Raw genomic sequence first — 26,262 nt, forward strand, 5'->3', positions numbered from 1 at the left:
CTCCGTTTCTTTCCCATCTGCTTTCTCACACACGCTGCTCCCTTCCTCTATACGAGCAGCATCGAGACCGATATGCCAATAAAATTAAATTTAACTGATCACGGTCGTACAGCTTCTGTCTAATATTAAATTTTTATTAAATTAGTTCAAAAATAATTAAATTACTAAAAATTAAAATATGAAAAAAATGGAGTATAGTGTTAAAAAATGCCAAAACTGGATAGAATCAGATTTCCGTGTACGCAGTCTTGCATGCAATCGATGCAATCACATAAAATAATTAAGATTTATAGAAAAGTTCTGACGGGGATTACACAGATTACACCGCGTGCGCAGATGGTGGACCCCTCGACCTCTTCGTGCCGGCAGCATGAACAAGGAGATCGCCATATTGAATTCAGTGCGCTCCTCAAAAACACGACACGTGTAGAGCAGAATTTGTGTTTTAAGTGAAAAATTCGGGAAAAATCCGTTCAAAACTAGCAGCAGTGCATTCGTCAATAACATTTATTACTCCGGAACAGTGAAAATGTAAGTATTGGTCGGAATTTCGTGAAGATAAGAAGAAAATTACGTTCTCGAACCAGATTGAAAGTGGGAGAAAACCCCAGACGTTTTTTTTCTCTGCGCTGGCCTTGTGTGGGGAGGTGCTGCATGTGGATTTTTTTTAGTGCGCTGGCATAGTACAGATTGGATCCCGGTTCGCCGTGGCGGATGTAGCTTTTTTTTTGTTGTGGTTTAGTCCAAGTGATACAAAACTCGAAGGAATTTGTGAATTTATTGGCCCGGCTTTGTTTTGATGGTGAAGAGATGAGTCGTTGGTGATTTTTACATGAATAATCTATGTAGGTATTTTGAAAATACTTGATCAGGAATAGCAGTGATCAACGGTAAGTAGTCTATGATATTCATATGTAGGACCTATCTTTTAAATTCACACTCTGATGGTTACATTTCTAGACCAACATTTGAAAAGGGCGTAACAGCCAAAATTTATTCCTTCTGATTCTTCGTCCACATACAGAGCTTTATATGTAGACGAAGAATCAGAAGGAATAAATTTTGGCTGTTACGCCCTTTTCAAATGTTGGTCTAGATTTGTCTAAATTTTTCCATGTTAAGGAAAAACCCCTAAAAAACAAAAATTAAAATATTGATTGTACATCTAAATGTTCCTATTTATTTATAATGTAGATACTCCAAATGTAAGTTTCCTTACTATTGGGTTATCGGGTTGGCGTGAGATTAAAAATACAATGATAATTAAATTTACAGAAGTATCAAATGATATTGACTAGTTCTATTAGTTTAATATCCTTGACCTGATACAAAGTATTAAAGTAATAAGTTTTCCTGTCCAATAAAATAAACAAATTACGCAAAATTCGCTTTCGATGAAAAACCAATGCATCGTAGTACGACTAACGTTGTGTGTTTTTTTGTTTTGAGTGACAGATCTGTATTTTTGAAATTAGGGTAATGTGGGGAGATAAATATTTTAGAGATAATATGACTTTGTTTCCTATCTGGGATTATGGAATAAAATTACTCAATCACTCTTCCTTCCATACTAGCCTTTCTTAATTGCATGCGTTAATCACGTGATTTTTAATATATAAGAAGTTTGATCAATCAATATATAAGGACAAGCCCCCCTCTCACTAGAAGCTTTACGTAATTTATGGATGCATCCCAATCAAATAACAAAATTATAAATCAAACAGAAAACTGAGAAGATGTTACAGTTATCAAATTATTCATATGTGAGAAAATAACTTATTCAGCAAAAGACCAAAGTGGGATGTGGGATGGGATGTCATAAATGATGAAATACGATTTTGGGCGTTAATTTTTTCACGCCCAGATTGTTATTTGATACCTGTAGTAGTACAGCTTCTTATCCCAAAAAACTGCCTGCTACACAATGATTTCTGATGTTTCCATTTCAAGATGAGTTGCTGCAATACCATTATTGTCGGTCAACCAGGTATCTTCTTATTACGAAGCATGGATTGCTTACCTATCGTTTCAATCGCAGGTTGTTCCACCTGTCTCTTTGTAATTCTCATCTTCCGTTTCACAAGTTTTTTTTATTCAATTTTTATTGTTTTGTAAACTGGCCATTGCGTCCTTCGTCCCATAGTAACAATCAAAATCAATCTCATGGGTGCTCAATGACTAGTTAGTACTAAAAAGCATTGTCATAAATTTACAGTTTTTGCAGATGCTGACAATCATATCTTCTTCTTATTCAATTACTTTACATTCAAACTGAAACATTGCCTGCTTTTCAACTTATTGTTCTATTAACATTTTCACAACTTTTCTTTGCCTGCCATTACTATGCCCAGGGAGCTGAAAATGTTTCCCACCCGCAAACATCCTAGACCGAACTCACTAACTCTGGATTGGCAATCTTACACCTTTACTTGCAAGGCTGTATAAATACTAAAAGCATTATTTTTGCCATAACACTTTTCTAAATAAATATTTTAACCATAATGTTTAACCCGATTGTCCGATCCAATTATCAATAGGAAACAATAAAAGAGGAATCTCCGCCTAGTTCTGTGTAAAACTGCTAGACGATGAGGCGAGTCGTTTGGTATCTAACACAGATGGTCTCCAGGCGTTTTATCAAAAACTCGTTTTCCAAGTGAGCATATTAGCCTTTTCGTTACAACTTGGTGCACGAGAGAAGCAACAAATAAATGTAATAATTAAAACATCCTGTGAGCTCTTTATCTGTCACAGTCTTTCACGCATTGCTCATACTCTGAACATTTTTCTTGAGATTTTGCTCCAAATAAATCGCACATGGGAGCAAAACAACAAGACGACAACACAACCAATACTGCCACAATCCGGCCGGTTGTCCGGCAGGTATGACACATACGTCCAAAACTGCGGCGCAACGAGCGAACCGAACACCTCTTTATTTATGTCACTGTTTAGTGCTTGTCGAGCTATCAGAGCCTTTCGTCCGTCTCTGATCCTCGGGTTGGTTTTTCGAGTTCGCGAGCTTAGTACCAAGTGCCAAGAGATTGACTGCCTTTCTAATTTCGTGTTCGATACGATTCGATTAAGATTGTAGAAGTTGTAGCAAGAAAAAATAAAGCATTTCTTAGTTTCGAAAGTTTATTGCAGTGCATGAAAGGAGTTGTCGCGTTACCGCATGGCGGATGGTTTCAAGAAAAGCGTAATTTTTTTTCGAACGTGATTCACGCCTCGAGGAAATAGTCTTCTTCATATTCGGTTCTTGCCATCAATTTCGAAGTGAAGTGTGTTTTGTGGTGTGAATTATATAATCTAAGGGGTCGTACACTAATTACGTAAGCACTTAGGGGGGGAGGGGGGGTCTGCCAGTTTCTTACGCTCCATATAAATAAAAAATAATTTGTATGGGAGAAATCTTACATGGGGGGGAGGGGGGGTTGAAAAACCCCGAAAAAATGCTTACGTAATTAGTGTACGGCCCCTAAAAAGGTGTTGTATCTCTTAATGTGATAAGCTTGATAATATTATGAATGTTTTGTTTCTTCTATTGAATTGCGACTTGCTTCATGGGCAGTATCTAGGAACTGCTGAATTTGGTTTTAATCGCTCACAATAATAATAAATTGAATTTTTATCAAGTTGTAGTAGTTCGGCACCGCACCGGTGGTACATTTATTCTTAGAGATATGTGTGCGAGTCTGCTTATTTGGCACGGTGATCAACAGTTTGTTACATGCTGAGCATGAGTACCTACGTAATCTATCTACGCACCAAATATAGGGGATTGAGGGGCCAGTTTTTTTCTCGCAAAAACATTCGTTCACATTGACCTTAATGAAAATGCATGCATGCTTCTAATTTGGTAAATACTGTCATCTCTAACTTCTTTGTTGATGTTGCGCTGTTGCATTGTTTGCTGAATACCATCCATTTATTTGTTACGTGATTTCTAATCACCATTTCCATTTTTTTAGTCATAATGCGCAGGCTCATATGTAACATGTATAAAGGGTCTGAGAAACAAAAACATTCTCTACTTCTTGAGCGTTTCCATTGTAAATACTAGCCGGACAAGATACAGTCTCATGCAATGGCTAGTGTAGAACAACTTGTTGAAAAGCAGGCCAAGTTCCAGTTGGAATGTTGAGCCACAGAAGATAAAGTATAAATTAAAAGTTTTCGAATTGCAGGAGAAAAAGCTAGAGTTAAAATCTGTTTTTAAAAGGTTTTGCCTTTCTCGTATACTAAGTATACGTAAAGGCTATAATTTCACTCCAAAACCAAACTTTTGATAGAAGGCTCGGAGACCCATAGTGTTATATACCAATCGACTCAGCTCGACGAATTGAGGTGATGTCTGTTTGTGTGTATGTATGTGTGTGTGTGTGTGTGTGTATGTGTACAAATTTTGTAGACACACTTTTTGGAACTTAGCATTACCCGATTTACTCGCAACAAGTTGCATTCGACGGGGAATGCGGTCCCATTGTTTGCTATTGAAAATTGGCCTGATCGGACATTGCATTTCGGAATTATTGAAAAATCATTGTTTTTTCCCAAGGGTCCCCCCTTGGAAAAAAAAATTTCAAAATCGAGAAAAAAAAATTTTTTTCAAGAATGGTGGAAATGCATAGTAATTAATGCAAAAACATGCAAAATGATAGAAAATATGCGATCTATCCCCCTAAAGTGCTTTTTTGACCTTTCCTATTTGATTCCTTCAGTACATTTTACGATGCACGAGAAAGGCATCATCGCCGCTAGGTGGGTTAATCTGGGTTTTTTTTTTTAACTTTTATAAGTGTTGTCTAAGACTAGTAACCAGTTAGTCCTGCGTTAGATCTATTTGAGCGAGATTGTCAAACGAGTTCGATTCTCGGTAAGGACTAGGATGTTTACGGGTGGGAACATTTTCAGCTCTGTGAGCCATATGCAAGGACAAACAAAAGTAAGCTGTCAACTAATGACTGTGAAAAAGCTAACAAAAGTTAAAAGCAGGCTAAGTTCCAGTTGGAATTTAGAGTCATTGAAGAAGAAGAAGCATCAAGATGTGTGGTACGTTTAAGAACAATTATAACAGAGTTCGAAAACAGCTATCACAAAGGTTAGTCTAAATTTTATCAAGCATTTTGTACGGCACAAATATTAATCAATTGGCTCTGACGAAAACAAAAGAGACCCAGAATTACGTCCTTCGGTATGATAGGGGCGTCATTCCAAAGTTTCAAATTTAGGACAGTCACGAAAAGAGGTCAGGAAGTAAGAGCCAATAACTCAGCCGTTTTTCAACGTATTCTGGAGATTTTGGTATTAGTCGATCAGCAAACTCTCTGAGATTCCAAACATCTAGTGTAAACAATAATTGATTCAAAGCATTTAACTTAGAAAAAATCAATTTCGCCTGTCAGTGCTGAAATTTTACTTTAACAAATAAATTTCCTACATTTCGTCTATTAGCCATCCGGCATGAAAATGCACAAAAATGTTGATGATCGAATTTCGCATCCACTATCCCACTATACGTAATTTCCTGATACAACCTGCTACCTTCATTTCACCCGGCCAGACATATAGGACGTCAATTTTAAAATGCTTATTAAAACGTTAAAACACATTTTAGCCGAAAACAGTTTGATTTTTCGGATTTGAAATTTGATTTGAGGGCGATTCAAATATGACGTCTACTACTGTTTGAGATTACTAGACCTCCCCCCTCTGTCACGCTTTTTTGTATACCTAGTATATGTACTGTCACAAAATAATAGTATCCATCCCCCCGTAAGACCTGTAAGGCCGTTTTTGACCCCTTATACTAATGACACACTGGTAGTATAAGTACCATGGTACAAGAATCTTGAAATGAGTGCCATACCAATTATTGTCTTTATCAAAGATAGACTTGGAATAATTTTCTTGTTCTCTTGTACTATGATACAAGTACCACAGGTGTGTCCTTAGTATTACTCTATTTGCCGAATAGATGACAGCTGAAAATCTTCTTTTTTCGTGCGAGCTGCAACGGAGAACAGTTTTTTTGCTTTTGTTTGACGCTTGGTTTTGTAGATCTGTTACTGTAGGCGTGATGTAGTTTCAAAAATGGATTGCGACGCGATCCACAGCCACCGCATCCTTGCCCTCCCTTATAAGATCTGTTCGCTTACATGCCTTGGTGTATGTTTGTTGAATTTTGCCGAGTGGTAGACTAGTTTTAGTGTTATGATGCGTGTGTAGATGTTTCGGGGGGACTCTTTTAAAAATATTCCGAATGAGACGAGCGCAGCGCAAGTCATCTGAACGAATCAAGGTGATACGGAAACGAAGCAAATGCGTGGCATATATTCGGCCCATGCGGTCACATGTTTTCTATATACGCACCTACAGGCAGCCGCTCAGCTAGCAGCTGAGATTGGTCAGTACGTGCGTTCTGTATTTTGGCCGATAGCTTAATCCAACGCATGGCCTTGATCGGAGGGTGTAGACGTTTCATTGATAGCACCGACAGATGCATGGTTTCTAACTTATCGGGTCAGGTTTTAGGAGTTTTAGCTAGGATCGAGTGAGTCGCAAGCAGTGAGTTTCTATCTGCGTTACCAGTAGCGGGGCCTTTTTTTGTTAACCTTGGTGTCACTGTTTTATGCGGCGTAATTTGCATCTTTTAAACAATATACTTTATAATGAAGATAATTTTAAAGATGACAACGCAGGTAGAACAAGAATAACAACGATGGTAGAAATTAGAATAACTTGCAAATGAAACTCATGAAAAGCGTAAGAGCCTCCCCCATTGTTTGTGCGGTCCAGTAAAGCCATGCGAGTAGTGTTCTGCTAACTTCGAATAAATTATAAACATTTTTTCTTATTTGTGACCCAGATTGCTGTCCTCAATGACGGTATAAGTATCATTCGACATCGTTCGTGCGTCTATTTGTCTACATTTAGCTGCGCAGCCTCGTTATGCTCCGTCTTGTCAAAATGTCAATTCGTGTCATTCGACTAATTTGCCAGGAGAACTGTTTTGTAACTCTAATACTGGTAGCTATTGGATGATGCTATAACTTCTTCGTGCGGTAAGACGCGCGGCTACAAAGCAAGACCCTGCTGAGGGTGGCTGGGTTCGATTCCCGGTGCCGGTCTAGGCAATTTTCGGATTGGCACGTAAACAATTATTTATGGCCGCTTAATGGAACGTTGCCAGCAGTGTTGTAAAATGTCATTTGCATTCGGTTGTATAATTTTCCCAGAACTTTTTTCTGAAGGTAGACATCAGCACTGGTGTCTTCAATTTTCGTTGTCCGCTTTTCCTCCAGAGAGGTCGCGAAACGTTATTCAAAACTTTCTTTGGAACGTGCCTATCGATGACGTACATCATGACATGTGAGAAGGCTTGAACACTTTCATCCAGAGCTTAAAATATTCATCGCTTCATGAACTTCGGTCCGAATTTTGACAATGATTTTGACGCATGATTATTCCAAACATAGAATGATAAGGTCAGACGAGTACTACACCAAATCATTCATTCGACGGTCAATGAGTGTGCTTACTAAGTGCAGAAAAAACTCAATAAGCATTGTTTATATGGATGTTTACCGTTGAAAGTGCCTCGCGGATGAACATCGGATTCAATTCTATGTGATAAATTACTTTTCTCATTTAAAACGTGTTCAGATTTCAAATAATTTACCAATTTGTAGAATCTGCATAAATATTCAATGACGATTTTTCAAACGAACATTGACAGTCTAGAACCGACTATGAATGTATCTGAAAGTGAGCTACTAAAAATTTCGATTATTTTACACTCTGCTTTCATTCACATCGGCGTTGAATTGATGTTGTTAGCTGGTGTAAATTGTTCAATGAACTACCTGCAAGTAAGTGTGTAAGAATGGGTTTTGGCCTAATCGAATTGCTGGTTCAGCAACAGTGAAAACGGTCCTTGTCAACCCAAGTAACCAAAAGTTCCTTTAAAAGCTGATTAAGCGGAAAACGTACTTTCAAAGTAACTTTTGGTCACTTGGGAAGTAACGGTAGCCTCAAATGTTTTGTTAGAGAGGCTTGCAGCCATGAGCTGGCTCGCCTCTCAAGCCTCAAGTGAATACAGATTTGATCAGCATCATTAATCAGAGGCCTATTATAAAGCTTAATACAAAATAGAGATAAAATGCTTATTTGGATATATTCTTTTTTTATAATTAAGAGGTCGTACACATATTACGTAAGCATTTTTTCTGGTTTTTTCGACTCCCCCTCTCCCCATGTAGAACTTCCCCCCATAAGTGCTTACGTAATATGTGTACGGCCCCTAGTAAGGATTTAGATTTGCCTCCGCTCTTATCTACGGCTTACGTTCGATTGACTTTATTGAAATCATCGCTCTCCGAGAGGGTTTAAACAATTGATTTTATCGAGTGCACTGCACTCTAAAGTATTTTGTTCAGAGAACCTTGATAATTTATATAACCAAATATAAGAAGTAATTACTAAAAATGTGGTTCAAATTAATACATGGAGTCCATGAAATCCAGTAGCTATAAAGAAAGTAGATCCATAGACATTATCGGCAATTGTAAAAGGTGATTCAATATATTCATATCCTTGTAAAATTGAAAAGTAGATTCCTAATAAAACAGTAAAAAATAATCTTTGAGTTGTTTGTGAATGATTACCTTCTATTAGACCAGCGGTTCTCAACCTTTTTCTTGAGAGGTACCCCTTCGAGCTTTTACATTAATTGAGGCACCCCTTAGGTTTTTCGCTGTAACTCTTAAGATATGATAAATGGGCCTGAAAACTAACGAAACATATGGCTCTGCATAAATAATTTCAGAAAATTTTCATTTACTTTGTAACTTCTCAATTCATATTAAGTCCATACATCGAGCTTCCTACAGATTTTTTTACTATTGAAGGCTTCCGAGCGTATTGAAAGGAGGCTTCCGACCCTCTTGAAAGTAGGATTCCGCGTCTCTTCCGAGAGAACCTTCCGAGCCTCTTGAAGAAAGGCTTCCGAGTCTCTTGAAAAGCGCTTTTCTATCCACTTAAAAGGAGGCTTCCGAGCATCTAAAAAGGACGCATCTAAGCAGAAAGTACGCTCCCAAGCCTCTTGGAATTCCGAATCCCTTGAAGAGAGGATTCCGAGTTTCTTGAAAGAAGGCTTTTAAACAAGGCAAGGGCTTCCGAGCCTCTTGAAAGACCTTACGAGCCATATTATGGTAGGCTTCCGAGCCAGTTGAAATAAGGCTTCTAAGTATCTTGAAAGGACGCTTCTGAGCCCTTTTGAAAATACGCATCTAAGCCTCTTAAAAAAATTCGGAGCATTTTGATGGGAGGTTTCATGCTCTTGAAAGGAGGCTTCCAAGCCTCATGAAAAGAGTCTTCCGAGCCTATTGAATGACAGTTTTTGAGCCCCCTGCCTGAAAGGAGGCTTCGGAGTATTTTGAAAAAGCATTTCTGAGCCTTCCGAGTCTCTTTAATGGCGGCTTAGAAGAGACATTGGAGAATCTTGAATGGACGCTTCCAAGCCTGTTGAAGGGACAAATCCGAGCCTCCTAAAGGGAGGTTTCAAATCTTTTGAAAGGAGGCTTCTGAACCACTCGAAAGGAGGCTTCCGAGCCTCTTGGAAGGAAGCTTTCGAGCTTTTCAGAAGAGCCCGACTAGTACACTTGTCATACACGAGGTTCTGTAGCTGATATACGACCAAATCAAGTAGTAAGCAGTAAGATTTGTGCTGTTAGGGAGTCTTCCAAGCCTTTAAAAGAAGGCTTCCAAACCATTTAAAAAGAGGTTTCGGAGTATCTTAAATGGACACTTCCAAGTCTCTTGAAAAAAGAATTCCGAGCCTTTTAAAGGAAGGCTTCGAACCTTTTGAAAGAAGGCTTCCGAATCACTAGAAAGGAGGCTTCCGACCCTCTTGGAAGAAACCTTCCGAGCTTTTATAAGAGAGCCTTCCGAGTCTTTTGGATGAAAGGATGCTTCCAAACCACTTTAAAAAAGGATTCTGAGCCTCTTGAAAGAAGGCTTTCGAGCCATTTAAAATGAGGCTTCTGAGAATCTTGAAAGGATGCTTCTGAGGCTTTCGAGAGTACGGTTCCAAGCCTTTTGAAAATAGCTTTCCGAGATTTTTAAAAGAAGGAGAAAAGAAAAAAAGTTTAAAGAAGAAAGCTTAAAAGAAGATTCCCCGGCCTCTAGAGAGGAAGCTTCCAAGCCTCTTGAAAGTATGCTTCCGAGCCTTTTAAAAGGAGGCTTTCGAGCCTGGTGAAAAATGCCTTCCGAGCCCCTTGAAAAGATCATTCCGACGCTTTTAAAAGAAGCAGAAAAAACAAGAAATTTTATAGGAAAAAAAACTTAAAAGAAGGAATCCGGCCTCTTGAAAGAAAATTTCCGTAATTCTCAAAATGAGGCTTCCGGGTCACTTGAAATGAGGCTTCCGGGCCTCTTGAAAAAAAGGCTTCTGAACCTTTTAAAAGGAGTTCTCCGAGCTGCTTCGAAGGAGGCTTCTGAGAAGCATAGAAGGATGCTTCCAATTTTCTTGCTTCGAAGCAGCTGAGCTTTTCGGGAAAAAGCCTTCATGTCTCTCAAATGGAGGCTTCTGAATCTGTAGACTCTAGATTTTAGTTAAGAGTCATATTCTTAACATATTACTCAACATGCAGTTTTGATCAGGTAGATTGCAAAGAAGATTTTTTTAATTTGTTCATTCGAGGTTTTGCCCTTTTGATCGTTTGTCCCACAGCTCTCTATCCATTGTACTGAATGTAGAAGGCAGGCTTTAATAGATCATGATTTACTGATCGCCATGCATATTATGTACAAGACAAAGTTTCGAAATAAAAAAATAGGAAATTATCAAAACTTTATCAATAAGTTTGGTTAAGATTGTAATTCATCCGCCATTACGCATTTTTGTCCGAGGTACCCCCTGGGCCCGGCGAAGGTACCCCCAGGGGTACATGTACCCCAGGTTGAGAACCGCTGTATTAGACTATGACTGTCCGTCGAGCCAGAACAAAGTACAGTCGCCTCTCCACATCTTGATATTGAAGGGACCATCGAGATAAGGAGAGATCGAGGAATAGAAGGAAATTTGAAGTGGGTACTAGATAAACAAAACTCGTTACTGTGAAAATCGATAACAAAACAAATGTCATCCCTTGTTTTTGATGTGTTTGTTATTGTTCAAAGATGGTCTAGTAGCCTAGAAATTTGGAGAGAGAATTCTGAACAAAATGTGACAAGACCACATCGGAATAGAGATATATGGTCGGGATTCAGCCAAATCGCACCAAGCGCCAACGAAAAATTACCCATTTTCTGCTCAAACTTTCGTTTAGCAGATTTAATTAGTCGCAAATTGTATCGGATATCCCTCAGCCCCATAACCGAGGATATCCTATTGCAAATGTACGCTTAATTTTGTATGAAACTATTTCCGTTGTCTTTAAACGAACAAAATATCACAAGCCAGTCGAAAAGCCGCTTGGTGCGGTTTGGCTGAATCCCGACCATATCGAGATAGGGAGGTTATCGAGATGTAGGAAATTCCACTGGTTCACTGGGTATTTTGTAAGTGTTCTGTCCGTTGTCTAATAATCAGGGATTGAATCCAAAAGAGAATGAAAAAATCTCTCACTTATCAACTCTGTATACATTCAATTCATATGTTTGACTACATATATCAATTTTACACAATTTAGAGAAAACAAAAAACTGTTTTTGAACATATTGGTACCAAATCTTTTGATTTCATCCGCCTCGCAGCTTAGTATTCATTAAGCACTTCCACAGTTATTAACTGCGAGGTTTCTAAGCCAGGTTACCATTTTTGCATTCGTATATCATGAGGCTAACACGATGATACTTTTATGCCCAGGGAAGTCGAGACAATTTCCAATCCGAACATTGTCTACACCGGCACCGGGAATCGAACCAAGCCACCCTCAGCATGGCCTTTCTTTGTAGCCGCGCGTCCTACCGCACGGCTAAGGAGGACCCCGAAGGGTTCGTTATCTATTGACAGCGATTTCTGCATACCCTACTAATGATAGGTGTTGAATATTCCAGTATGTGCGACCTCTGATCGAAGACGGTGATTTTGTCTTTATTATTATTGCTTATTACTGCGTCACATATAATCTGGTATTGACACCCTGCCTTGAGGCCCTGAATGGTACCGCATGCTTGTAGGTCTCATCCCTCTGCAGCATCAAATTGTTCCGTAGCATTATTGCTGAAACGTGAAACTCTTCCGCAATCTAATCTTTCTTGACGTTCTGTAATTCAGGCTCCATACTGACGAACAATACTCGAAGGAGAGCGCACCAGAGAACAGGACAGCGATTTAGACAATAGCGATCTCGCGATCAGATCTTGTTTTTGTCTTTTGTTTTTGCTTTTAACTAGGGTTTGGCTTAGTTCGCAAACCCTCAGTTAAAAATCAGTCCAGTTATAAAGGGCACAGTTAGCGAATTGTTGTTGTAAGATCACAGCATAATATTTTGTCATAAAACTATATCCAGCTCAAACTCCTTAGGAGGCACTTACATATTCTGCAAAACTGGAAGCCCCCATGAGTAAAGATGTTGCGGCGCATAATCCTTCATTACCTGGTACATCATGGACGATGTAAAATCCAACTTCGATTTGGTGATTTGGTCCCTGATGCATTTAATAGAATATAATTGAAGAATAAAAATACACAATGTCATGCAGCAATTCGATTGAAGCATATTTATTTTTGTTATCTTTTTTACAACTTAGTCACTTATACCTATATTTTTAAAATTGTTTACTTTCAGAGCAACAATTATTCGCCATGGTGAGCGGACGCCCCTTACTGTGTCTATCGTTGACAAGTTTAGGCATCATTATCGGCTTGGTGTGGTTTCGCCGAAAGAAATTTATTGGCTTCGACTCGGGCGGTGAAAATGCTGCGAATGGAAAGATGGATATCGTAGAAACTGTCGACAAAAGAACTACCACAGAAGTAGAAATCCAAGGAACAGACGTTAAACATACGGAATCGTTGCCCATAAAGTCATCGGTGAACGTGAAAAGTGAATCCGGCAAAAATCAATCATCCTCATCGTCCTCATCGTGCAGTGGAAAGTCTGATCCCATTGATATCGTGTCCAACACAAGAAGTCCTCCGAAGTTCTCCGATCAACAGTTAGACGCTGAGTTGTTGAAATTGAAAATCGAAGAGTCGGATATACGCAACCTTCGTCTGATTGAAGAGCAGGATGACTTTTCAAGCTTCGAGTCACCGGCTAACCTACCGGAAACAGTTGATCGTTTCCAAAGTTTTAACAAGTTCAACAAATCTTTCGAGCCGCAGATGGAGCCGGTTGTAGTGAAAGCAAGTATGACGGCTAAAATCTCTCCTAAAAATTCATTCGCAAGTGAGCTGATTGTGTCAACAGAGTCACCAGAATGCAACGGAAATGTCGAGGCTTCCAGGGCACAAGACAAGGTCAACAACAATGCCGTACGGGAAGACCCCGTAGCCCGTGAAAGGACTTCTGAAAGTACCGCGAATATTGAGGACACCGTCAATAATAACGGTTTGAATGGAACAGTGCCCGTGACTGCTGAAGAACCTCGTTCTCCGGCTGCAAGCCCTCCTCTTAGCGTATGTAGTATGCATTCAGGTGATTCCGGTAAGGGATCAAGCCCACCACAGTCAGAGTGTGCCCCAGTCACCAGCTATGATTTTCTTCTACCTGTGTACCTGGTGTCCAAACTGCTGGGTCGTAAAGCCAGCTTTGTTCAGTTGATCAAGTCAAGAACCGGGGCGAATGTTCTGATAAAACGGAATCCTGACACACACAAAAACAAAATATGCTCACTGGAGGGAACGCAAGCCGAAATAGACAATGCGCTAGCATTGATTCGCCGGAAGTTCCCGGAAAAGAGGTTCTCCGCATTAACGCTGCAACGGGTGCATGTAAGGCAGACGGAAAATGTCGTTCCCTTGCCGCTGACCGACACAACATGCTTTAATGTAAGTATAGGAGAAAATCCATCTGCATAACAGTTCTCTATTTCTCGGGTATTTTTTTATTCGAAGGGATAAGGGAGTTTGTAAACAAAGATTCAAATGATGATTTTTCCAATCTGATAGCATTCCCACGCAAACTATCAAACCACAGACAGGTTGGGGGAGGTTCCGGCTACCTGTTCCTAGTGTTGGTTTAGAGTGCCATTAGATAAGACAAATCGACGTATGAATCTTTGTTTGAAACATCACACGTCCTTTTGAATAAGTACACGAGATTTGTTGTTTGAGGTTTACAAACATACAAGATTTTAGAAAGGACGAATTCAATAAACTAGTTAATGGAAATGCGCTGCCGGACATAATGAAAGGGTTTTTTTGATTTTCCAGTTTTTTGATCATCAATTTTTTCCTCTTGTATCATCTACAGCTACAACTGGTCGAAGGAATCAACAATGATGTGACCGTATGTTCGATTGTCAACGGCGGCCACGTGTTCCTGCAGCAACCGCTGCATCCTTCGTTTCCATCGTTGAACACGCTGCAGCAGTGTATGAACAAGAGTTACAACATGATTGAGACGCCGCAGCTACCCGAAATAACGGAGAACGCCATTTGCGTTGCGGCAGTCCAGGATAGCTGGTATCGAGTGCAAACAGTTTCACACGACGCAGAAAACCAGTGCTGTTTAGTCAAATATTTAGATTACGGAGGCTACGCTAGCGTACCAGTTACTAACTTAAGGCAAATCAGAACGGATCTTATGGGAGTGCCGTTCCAGTCCATCGAATGTGTGCTGTCTAATGTTAAACCTAATGGTTTGTGAAAACGTTCCATGACTTTTGATGAATCGATTTAATTCAGTTGTAATTATTGTTTCATTCGTTTTATTGCAGGTGATTCTGGATGGTCTCCCGAAGCATCAGAAGCTTTGTACAGCTTAACAAAAGGGTTAATTCTTCAGGCTCAGGTGGCAGGTTACACCGCAGAAGGATTACCAGAAGTCTACTTATTCGCTTCATTAGCTAGAGATGTGAGTATAGTATTCGTTAATAAACTGGGGACGTTTTTTGATCGGGTCGAATAGTGGGAACACCGAAAACACAATCGTTGTTATGAAATCTTTTTTACTGGTCTACAATTTGGGCTATAATGTGCTAACTTTTTCTAGTACCTGCCAAAAATACAAATTTATGGGATAGCTTCTGTAAGAAATTGGATCCTTTGTTATTAAAATCGTTAAAATTATCGAAGTCGGTTTAATTTTGCGAGGTCATCTTGATTCAAGGTCAGACTTGTTTGAGACGTCGCAAAGCATTAGTTCTTCTCGGGGTGGTGTGAGCACGTGTCTCCTCACCTCGACGTTCATGGTTTGAATCTGGGTTACACTTTTTAAACAATCTCAAATTGATGAACTTATCCACGAAGCCGCGTCGATTGCGAGCAAGGAAAGCTGGACAAAAAGCTTTTTGTTGGTAGGCAGAAGATACACAGAAAGCTGCCAAAAGAAAAATTCTTCGCACTGTCAGACGTCTATCCCTAAACCACAGACGTAACACTAGAGAAAATATCGACCATGACTTTAACGACCAATTTGAATTTGATTGATTGCGCGTTTCACAATTAAGGGCGCTAGCGTCGTAATCCTTCGAGTTTGAAATTTCACTCTAGCGCCTTCTTGTGACAATGTCATACGAAACATTGTTTGGTGTAACATGCTCGCAAGATGGTGGTAGAGGAGTTGAGCGATGGATTTTTAAATAAATTATTCAAGCTGTTACGTCTGTTTGTCTGTGCCTAAACTACACTGGCAGAGAATAGGCCCTCTATCGCTACCCCGACTCTACATCCTATGTAAACAAACTATCCGTAATGCAAAACGCATTTTGGGAAGAGTTTCTAGAAAGCATGAACGCATCATAGACATCTGCGGACGCCTTCAAGAGCAGAAGTATTTCCACACAATCAGCACCGTCACCGATCCACTTGGCTGACGCCAAGATGGATACACAACTACCTAGGTGTTCCAATCTGCCAAATTCACGAGCCAGACAGTTGGGGCCCTCCTTAGCCGTGCGGTAAGACGCGCGGCTACAAAGCAAGACCATGCTGAGGGTGGCTGGGTTCGATTCCCGGTGTCGGTCTAGGCAGTTTTCGGATTGGAAATTGGTCTCGACTTCCCTGGGCATAAAAGTATCATCGTGTTAGCCTCATGATATACGAATGCAAAAATGGTAACCTGGCTTAGAAACCTCGCAGTTAATAACTGTGAAAGTGCTTAATGAACACTAAGCTGCGAGGCGGCTCTGTCCCAGTGTGGGGATGTAATGCCAATAAGAAGAAGAAGAAGCCAGACAGTTTGTTTTAGTTTTGCACTGAAAATGAATTTTTCACCCCCGCCTTCTTCTCTTCCATAAACTTGGCAGATTGGAGCACCTAGCGGTGTGTTCATCTTGGCTGACGCTTTAGGGGAATATTTTTTCTGTCTCGGCGCAATTTGCAGCTACGACGACTCTTTCAAACGCCACCGCAATGTCCTCAATGGCATCTCAATAAATAAACCTTTCTCTCTGAGCTGCAATTCGCCCTTAGGTATATGAAGTAGTGGCAAATCAGCAAATCCAGCGAAATCTGATATCCGTTGATCATGAACCTATTCCCAGCTGAAAAAATAAAACTCATTGAGGTCATTTACCAAGCTTGGACGTCCTAACAGCCTTTAGTCAAGTGGCAAAAATGTGCCGCTGTCCCCTGTTGTGAAACGACCTATGTTGGGATCAAAAGCATTGGTCGGCTCGGCTAACTAACATCGAACGCCACAAAATAAGCTCAACAACGAAACATATAGGGGAACTGTTCCGATCTCCATCTCACTGTACATATATTTATCCCATCACTACACAAAGAAATACGGGACCAAATTCGTCGCTTATTTTTGTCAACATGCGTGCTCACTGCTAAAAACTCAAAGGTGCAGCCCAATCGGGTTGTACGCAAAGGTGACGTTGAACTACGTAGCTGTATGCAATGTACAGGTTTTCGACTTTTCTGTTCGATGAGACCAAAGCAAGCTTAAAAAGCCCAGGGTGAATATGTTTTCGTTGGTTATCCTGTGCTGCTGAGGTTGAGCGAACATTACGAACTCTGGTAATGTATAAAAAATTTTAGACCAACATTTGAAAAGGGTGATAAAAATAATATTTTCAAATAATCGAGGCTGAACAACACTCTCAAGCCATCACTTATCCAAATTCTTCTTCTTTTTCTTCTTCATATTGTCATTACATCCCCACACTGGGACAGAACCGCCTCGCGTCTTAAATTATGAAATGATAAAAACTCGCTAAAAAGTAAGAATCTTTCGATAATTATATCTCGAAGCAATGGTAAATACTACTTTTGAACTTATTTTCCTACATAACATCAAAACACGCACGTTAAACATCCAATTGAACGTCATATTTGACATTAAATTGGTATTAGTCAGGTTTTATTAAAATGATAATTTTGTGTTTATTATCAATTGATTCCAAAATTTGAACAAGTTATCACCGATGATAACTCACTTACTTCTCCCACCGCAAACTGGAAGAGAGATTAAGCACCAACCACTAGATCAGTCTAACCCCGGTGGCTGATTACAGAAAAGCCCTTCGTGCGAAACCTGGGCTGTCAACGGCGTTCGGTGGTCGTCCTATGGAGGAAGTCAGAGTAGACGCGACAAAGAAGTTTGACAGTTTATTGATAATAATTATTATTTCTTCACGTGAGTTGCGTCGAACTTTGCGTATACTCCGGCAGACACATAGGAATCCGTGTATCTATTGTATTGTTACAAAAGATACATTCTAATGCAATGACGGACATAGAAAACTTTCAGTTATTAATCAAATAAATGCTTAAAGATTACTAAGTAGAAAAGCAGGCCAAGTTCAAGTTGGAATGTAGTGCTATGGAAGAAGAAGCTTGCGATGCACTTACGAGGTTGACTGATTCACCGAAACCGATTGCTCAACTGTTAGCAAGTTTGGAATTGTAATTATTATCATACATAAATATTGTAATACACTGGAGTCGGTTTTTACGCGGAGGATATGGGCCGCGTAAATTAAAATAACATAAGAAAAGGGGTAAATCCCAAGATATGTCTAAACAAACCGCGAAAATACCAAAATCCGAGTGAAAAAAAAATCGCATAAAAAGCGATTCGTGTAAAAAACCGCGTAAAAAACGACTTTAGTGTACATTGGGTATGAAGCATTGACTCTTCCTTGATCGAACAGTCCAAGAAAATTGAAAATCCATCCAGAAACGGCTGAGATATTAACGATCAAAGTCTATCATATTTTCGTGACGTTTTTCGATTTTTTGCAATCGTAAAGTGTACCCCAATATAGAAAAGACAGACGTAGTTCTACGTCAAAAAAAAATCACAAAAATAACAAACAAAACAAATTCCTTTCCATTGCTTTGTTTTTTATGGGATGGAAATAGGAGCTATGAGATGAAGTGGCAAACCGTTCCCCTACATGATACAGATATTTATTGAGCTAGCATGCCCTTTCTTAGAAATTAATCATTACCCTAACTCCTATTCTCAGTCCTAGCTAAGCATGGTTTTTATTCACGCTACAGAGGCACACGTCCGCCCCACCGTCCTCATGCCATTCCTGATGCTCGGCTTCGGATCCATTCTAGATTGAGCCTCTCGCCACACGCAATCCGGCTCCGCGACTCGGCTGCCTTTGTATGGCACGCACATACAAGCCGCCCTCGTCTCTGCCCACTATCGGCGGCCTCCGTGGCTCACGCAATTCCGTGCGACCAACAGCAATCGTCTTCTCGCTTGTCTCGCCGCCCTTGTAGCACCTTTGCACCCTGCTGGATTGCTCACCCGGAAGTCGTGTTCGCATCCAGAGAGTATCCGCTGACTTGGCAATCGACCTAAATACCGAAGAACTGATTCCGAGGTCAAGAAGGTCGCCGGAAATTGGTCACTCCGACAAAACTTCGGCTATGCTGAAGAAATCCAGTCACGCAAAAGAAGCCCTGTGAACTGGAGAATTTCCTTTTTACTTCTAGCCTTGTGTTAAAATCAGCGAACACTTACTTTTCGTGCAGGTTTTTCCGATCCCAGTATTTCGTACTAGATGTCAAAACTTGGCTGTTGGCGGATTGATCAGTCCCAGTGGCCTTCGACTCACTTAGCTGCACCGAAGAGGAAAATCGACGGTTACTGTGAATTCCTTTGTGGTCTTTATTATGACTCTTACCGATACGCAAACTTTCCTCCGGCTGGTCTTTATCCGGACTTGTCCGTCGAGCTAATTTTTCTGCACAGGGATTTTGCTCACCGTTTACACTTGCCAGGACCAGGTGATTAGTGACGCGGGTCGATTTTTCTGTTGACGCAACGCAGAAAATTGATAACTTGTGTTTGTATATGTATTTATTTCAACGATAACCTATTAGTTTTAAACTTTTTACAAGGTCAAGGACGGTTTGCTACTAGAAAAATACAGAGCCGGAAGATAACTTTTCGCAATGATTACTTTTAGTATGGTTCTTACCCGAACTTCTCCCTTTCTCGGGTACTTATTCAAAAGGACGTATGTGATTTTGTAAACAAAGACTCAAACGTTGATTTCTCCAATCTGAAAGAACTCCTACGCAAACCATCACCAAAGACAGGTAGGGTCAGGCTTCGGCTACCTGTTTGAGGTGTTGGTTTGCGTGGAAGTGCCATCAGATTGGACAAATCATCGTATGAATATTTGTTTACAAAATCACATACGTCCTTTTGAATGAGCTTTTTGCTCAACGAGTGGGTGAGTTTGACTACCGGAATGTGCTCGCTACGAGTCCCGTCTTCGTGGGGCACTTTCTGCGGATCGTTTTTCTTTTCCGTTTTCCTCAAGTGAAGATCTCAATAAATAAACAATAAGCAAACGATTCGGCAATTCCAATAATGCGATGTAACAGGTGCCGAGCACACTGTCTTCAAATTGGACGATTTTGCAGTACGAACAACACTCGCGGCACTTTTTCTACCCGGTCCAATCGAACGAAAAACAACAATTCGAATCGAATGCGGTGAAAGGGCAGTCGGAAAACGGTAGAGTAGTTTGAAAATAAGTCGTATGTGCATAAGAGAGACTCTCTTTGAATCTATTCTCTTTCGAATATTACGAAACTATACAAAAGAAAAGTTTACTTCGAATTTCTTGGCAGATATCCAAAGACAATAGCTTTGTCTATCATGCTGGAGTGGAAATGTAGCAAAACATGCAAAACTAGCCGATATATTAGCGAAAGAGAACGTGGTCAAAGAGAATCTCTCGTTTGCACACACGACCTATTCTCAAAGCAATCTAGAACGGATGTTTTCAATCGCTGAGCCTGCTTCTCGGTCCAACCACTTGGTAGTGATGCAGAGTGACAGCTGTGTGACGCGGTCGAAGATGCGTTCCATTCAAATTGGCGGTTGATGTACAGGACGATTTAAATTTTTCGAACAGCTTATTGTATGTTGCGTTTGTCGGTCCTCGTGGCTTTGTGAGTTGTTTGCTTAGGGTGTTTACTTTAATAGGGCAACATCAAAATCGAGATCAAAATAAACTTAACATAAAACCCCATATCAGCGTCCTGTGAAACGCTGGACTGCCTATTAGCATTACGTCACTGGCTTTAAAAATTACCCAAAAAAGTGCTTTTTGTGTTGATTTTGGGCCAAAAAATATTTCAAAATGTTTGTAAAACCGTATATGTAATTTGGTTTGAAAAATGAAGTTGAAAATTTCAACGTCCCGCATTTCGTCTGGTCTGGTCGCATTACACATGCTGGTCTATTCAAACTGGTGGAACACTTGGTTAGGCTTTGTGCATAAGTAACGGCCGATTAACCCCCCTCCCTCCCCCTCAAGCGTTACGTAATTTGTGCACAAAGCCTAACCGTAGACTCAAACAGCAACTGGAAGATGAAGGTTGCCTTGACCATCGTCAACGCGCTTTTATTGCCTGTCAAGGGATCAATTCCTATTTTGTTTCGCTGGACTCTCAGGGACTGCACGCGGAATTAATCTCGCTGGCTCTCTCAAAGGCTTTAAACTAGAGGTGTACTAGTGGACACCAGATTATGAATTGGGGGATATCTGGTCACGTAATTCTCTTCCTCAAAATATTTCGACCAAACCGTACTTTTCGGATTTCTGTTGACGCCACATCAAAGCAGTTTTCTGAAGAAACTGGCGTACCACAAGCGGCGGTCAGCGCTACCGCAAGCAGACTTCCTCGTTGAGTAAGCTTTATTCGTTGAAAAAAAAACTCTTGATCTCCTCACTGAGTTATGCAGAATTCTTCGCATCATCCAAAATGGCACTCCCCATGGTGTTCACTGGATCAAAGATAGAAGTTGGCAATCAACATAACTCAAAATTGATTCCAGTATCACGAACACATTTCCGGCCGGGGATAACTAAGTCGTGCTTAGAGCTACTATGCTCGACTGGCTACGCTCTCCCTATACATAAGTCACCAAACACAGGTATACGGGCAGGTCATTGTCGCACCGCAGGTTGAGGATTGGCGTCTCTGGATCGTCTATCACGAGAAGTTTGAGTGTATCTCCTCTGTGTTCAATTTTCCCTGCTGGACCCACAGTTACATTTTATCGCAGCTACGCCTCCTTCAGAACAACCCATCTTAGTGCTGAATCTGACTAGTGTAGAGAGTCAATCCTTAAGCCGTCCAACTCTTGCCTGGATACCTGGGCACGGCGGTGTCCCTGAAAATACATGTGCCGATACCCTTGCAGGCACCAGTTACATTGCTCCGAGATATACAAACAAGCTAACTCTGCATTTGTTTATTTGTTTATTTGTTTATTTAAACCAACAGGCTCACTTGGCCCCAATGATTTGATTCTTAATACTAATTACAAAACATTATGAATTGTACTTTCTTCACAAACATTTCAAACATAGCAATAATTTAAACGATAAGAAGAGCACAACAAAAAACAAAAATAACTACGATAAGTTTAATAAGCTCATGGCTCCCAGTAACTGGTTTCACAATGTACGAACTCTCGAAACAGCAATCCCGCAGGCCACGTTGATTCCATTAGTACCTTTTCTCTATAATTCCAGTTAACGCCAATTTTGAAAGATACGTATTGCAGGTTCTCAATGTTGCTCCATCGCGGTATCAGCTTAATAACGTCTGGTTTATCGTTAACCGTAGAGAATTGCAAATCATTTCACGGATGACTTCAATGGATACATGTTTAGCTACTTTTGTAATAAATAGCCAGAACTTACTGGAACCAGCTGGCCCAGTTTGACGTCTTGATCCTCTCATCAGTCGGGCGGGATCATTCGAAATGTGCATCGAGTTTCTGGCCTGTTCGAAGCTTTCCATAGGTGTTAATGTGAACGGCATAGCGGCAATGTTATGGCTCCGTTGGCAACCACTGTTCATCGTTTGGTGTAATGCAGAGAAGCAACGGCATGACATTAAAATAATGAGTAAGAAAAAAGATACCTTTTGGAATCGATGGAAGTTAGAATGTGCTGAGAAGATTACGGGCTACTTACTAGTTCCTAGACAGTTATCGATTACTTAGTAAATCATGCTTCGATAATTTAGTGTGTCATTAACTCATTCCAGAAGCTCAATTTCAAAATGTGTTGTATGGAGGACTTTAGTGTTACTTTTCTACGACTATGCATAGTAATTCGTTTTTGAATTGTACTTATAACGGAGTTAAAGCGCTATTTGCAATAACTTATACTAAATGATAACAAATTTTCAGTCATTCGGTTTACGTTTCTGCAACTAGCTCTCTAAATCCATTATTTATGGAATTCAAACAGAGGGCCATTGAGCGGAATTGTAGTAAAACCATCGCATCGCATTTTGAAATTTAGCTTCTGTAATGAGTTATTGACAAACTACTAAATGATCGAAGCCAGATAACTATTTTTTCAAAATAATCTAAATTTAAGTTTCGATCGTTTTCTAACTTAAGTATTATTTTTAAATCATGTCGATGTTTTATTATTTGATTAGGTGGATTATATTGCTCTAACATCTATTTTATTTCCTTTGAGCTGTTTGTCGTCAAATTTTGAACGCCCAGCCCAATTCACTACTTATACACAAATGAATCACACCATAAATTGAAAAACTCCATCCAAGCCTGAACCAGTTGTTAGAAATTTTTGAGGAAATTTCTAGAGGAACTCTCTAACTTTTTACTTACATAGAAAATAAAGAATGAGTTAGTTATATAGGGAATTCTAGAATTTATTGATTGATTGTCTTTATTAAAAAGACTTGCAGCCCTAGGCTAGCTCATCTATAGAGATTCTATGTTCTCGAATTAGAATCCACATTCGATTTTGCATGTTACAAAACTGGGATTGATTCATACTGAACGGCTCTAAGAGCTTCCTAGTCCCCCCTCTAATAAAACAAACATAAAAATTGACTAACTCCTTATTTAGATCCGCCGTTATGTTATTTTAGTATCATTTCCTCCAACCAGGAATCTGAAAATCGATTTTAAATGGACTCCTTAACGGCTAATCGGTTTGGAACTTGTATTTCCCCTTGCACTAATCTACGTCGGTTTACGAAATAAATAAATAAATAAAATACCTTCATTATAAGCCTTATTAAAATTGAAAAAAATAATGATTTAGGAGATTTGGGTTTTCTTCAAACACATCAAGAATCTGAATCCTGTCTCCAAAGTTTTTAAACGAATTTCTTTGAAAAAAAATCAAGGTCTTCAATTGCTTATGGAAATTATCAATTCATTGTTTATTGTTGGAATATGTATATCACCAGTATTTATTTTTTTTTTTTTTGAAAATAGCTCATAATAACAAACATATATTCCCATCCTTTGATCGTTATCTGGCAAATCAAAGCTAATGCTAATGCATCTGTAAACAGATGCTGTATAGAGTTAAAGCATTTCAGCGAATATAAAAGTATTACTTTGGCACCTGATATAATCATGTTTTGTTTTTCCTTCTCCCTACAGAACGTAATATTTATCAATCAAGAGTTGGCCGCCCGCCAGCTCGCAGTGTGGGAGGAATAGATAGAGACGCACTGTGTTCTTCGATAGAAACCTCAATGGCTGATTATTGAATAAGTAGTAAACAATGAATGAATTGTATGAATAATACTAGGAAAAAAAAAACCTTGCTGAAATATTTTCACACCCTGTCCAACGGAAAGCGGAAAAGTTTTGAGACAAATTGATTACAGAACAACAAGAGCATAAACCGTTGAAATGCTACTAATTATAGAGTTACGTATTTAGTGCTCCTGAGTGGAATAATCCAGCACTCTCATCAAGGTATGATCAGTTTGATGAATCTGCATCATGAGAAAAAAAGGTTATTAAATGTATAGAGCTATGCACACAACATAGGCAGAACATACACAGAGCAATCTTATTATAGCAAGAAATCTAGGAAGAAAACTGAGTTTCAAACTAGCATATAGGTTTTAAGAGAACATGTACTGATTTGTTAGGATTACATCATACGAGAAATCTTAATTTTACGTTTTCATTGATTATCCTTTTGTAGTAATCAAAACTATATATGCAGGTTCGAACTAGCGGAAACTGAAATTTCTTTTTAGCGGTTTGAAGTTATGTAGAATAATTGATTTCTTACTTTTCGACATGTTATGTGAACTCAGGCAATAAGGTTTTATATATCGTCAATACTCGTCATCATCGATAGGCACACATAAAACAAACGGACATGTTCAGGCGTTCTTTCCGCTCTTTCAATACGGCGTTCGTTTTATTGTTATATTCTTTTATTTTGGGGATTACAATAAAAATGTGTATGTAAATAGACAACTATTTCTATATTTAGGATCCTAGGAATGTTCTTCAAAAGCGCAATAAAATATAAATAGAAATTGCAACAACAAAAAAATAGAAATGTGCAGAAGACCCACTGGCAAAAACAATCATTTCAAGTAAAACCATTTTAAATTCGTTTTGTTGTATCATAATTTACAGTTTAAACCGTAAAGTTAAGATATTCCTGTGATTATTATATACAAAGAAAGAATAAAAATGTTGGGAAACGTTTTTCTTGAGTAATAGCTTTTAGGAAACAATATGGAATGAATCAACACATCGAAATTGAATTTTACCTTGTCAGAATATAAAGACTCACGCGTTGCAAATTTTTACATCGTAATTATTTCCCCCAGAGCTCAGCAAACAAGTCGAATTGGGTATTAGTGGTTAGATGCCGGTTTTCAAGTTTGGTACTGGATTTAAGTGCATCTACATCAAATGCAGGAAACACATCATGGATTTTTATTTTCATTCGGACTATTCAGATTTCCATTTGCTACTTAGCAATTTTAAAATGTACATACGTAGACTCTGGTCTGACTAAATTGTCTTCTGCATTTAGATTGAAACTTCCTTGCTGTGAAACATTCTGTTTTTGTTAGGAATGCTTTCCTCTACCATACATATATTATCCTGTTATGGAAGTTTTCTGAATTTCCAACGCCACGAAGATGACGCACATATTCCGTTACATGGCGACTTTCAGTCGAAAGCGTGATAAGAAATTTCCAAATTGAAACGCCACAGGCTGAGAACTATTAACTGAGATTTTTTGAAATATTCTTGTCAGATATCTTATATTAGAGTTCTTCCTTGGTATATATTTAATGCAGTTTGAACAAATTCTTTGGGACAAGGTTTCCAGGTTGCACAACAACATATCGGTAAGTTATCGGTAACGGGTTATGTTTGCGAAAGTGTAGAAATTTGCAGCGCTTAATGGGTAACACTACATTGGAGAACTGGCTAAATTCTCAAACCAGATATGTGCGTTGTCCACCCTTGCTACCATAGAACGAAGTCGAAAGAAGATGGTCTAATGCTAATGACTATTTCGTATTTCATCATTCAGTTTCTCATCACTAGAAAACATAAAAAAATAGTAAGATAAAATTGGATGCAACTAAAATTGAAAGTTACTAAACTGTACAATTTTTAAACGTTTCGGATGTAAGTCATGAGTAGCATGTTTTAAAACTTCCAATAACATCAGTGTCATACGGTTCCGCAGTGAGCAGCGACAAGGGCGTATGTGATCAATCCAGTTCTGACCTACAAATGAATTCCTGATTGATTTTGTTGAAGGTAATAAATTGCCAATAAACTACTCATTTAAAAATTCACACACAAGCACTTTCTAAAAATTGAAGAC

General features: G+C 39.3%; 1 protein-coding gene across 3 annotated transcripts; it reads left to right on the plus strand.

Annotated features, from left to right (window-relative positions):
* Window positions 1-372: 372 nt before the first annotated feature.
* On the plus strand, window positions 373-26,262 carry LOC134205307 (A-kinase anchor protein 1, mitochondrial). 3 transcript variants are annotated; one of them, XM_062680450.1, is made up of 5 exons: window positions 373-531; window positions 12,795-13,999; window positions 14,424-14,811; window positions 14,890-15,026; window positions 24,045-26,262. In XM_062680450.1, exons 2-5 carry the CDS (start codon window positions 12,812-12,814, stop codon window positions 24,102-24,104), a joined length of 1,773 nt encoding a protein of 590 aa, XP_062536434.1. In that variant the 5' UTR covers window positions 373-531; window positions 12,795-12,811; the 3' UTR covers window positions 24,105-26,262. The 3 variants fall into 3 exon arrangements, with proteins under 3 accessions (XP_062536434.1, XP_062536435.1, XP_062536436.1); XM_062680451.1 differs by lacking the exon at window positions 373-531 and adding an exon at window positions 565-890; XM_062680452.1 differs by lacking the exon at window positions 373-531 and adding an exon at window positions 2,985-3,281.

This window comes from Armigeres subalbatus, chromosome 1, assembly GCF_024139115.2.
Source record: "Armigeres subalbatus isolate Guangzhou_Male chromosome 1, GZ_Asu_2, whole genome shotgun sequence".
NCBI lineage: Eukaryota > Metazoa > Arthropoda > Insecta > Diptera > Culicidae > Armigeres > Armigeres subalbatus.

Coding starts and splice junctions, on each gene's coding strand:
- LOC134205307 (XM_062680450.1), top strand. CDS start 12,812: ATGGTGAGCGGACGCCCCTTACTGTGTCTATCGTTGACAAGTTTAGGC. Junction 14,000..14,423: donor CCGACACAACATGCTTTAAT/GTAAGTATAGGA, acceptor TATCATCTACAG/CTACAACTGGTCGAAGGAAT. Junction 15,027..24,044: donor TCGCTTCATTAGCTAGAGAT/GTGAGTATAGTA, acceptor TTCTCCCTACAG/AACGTAATATTTATCAATCA.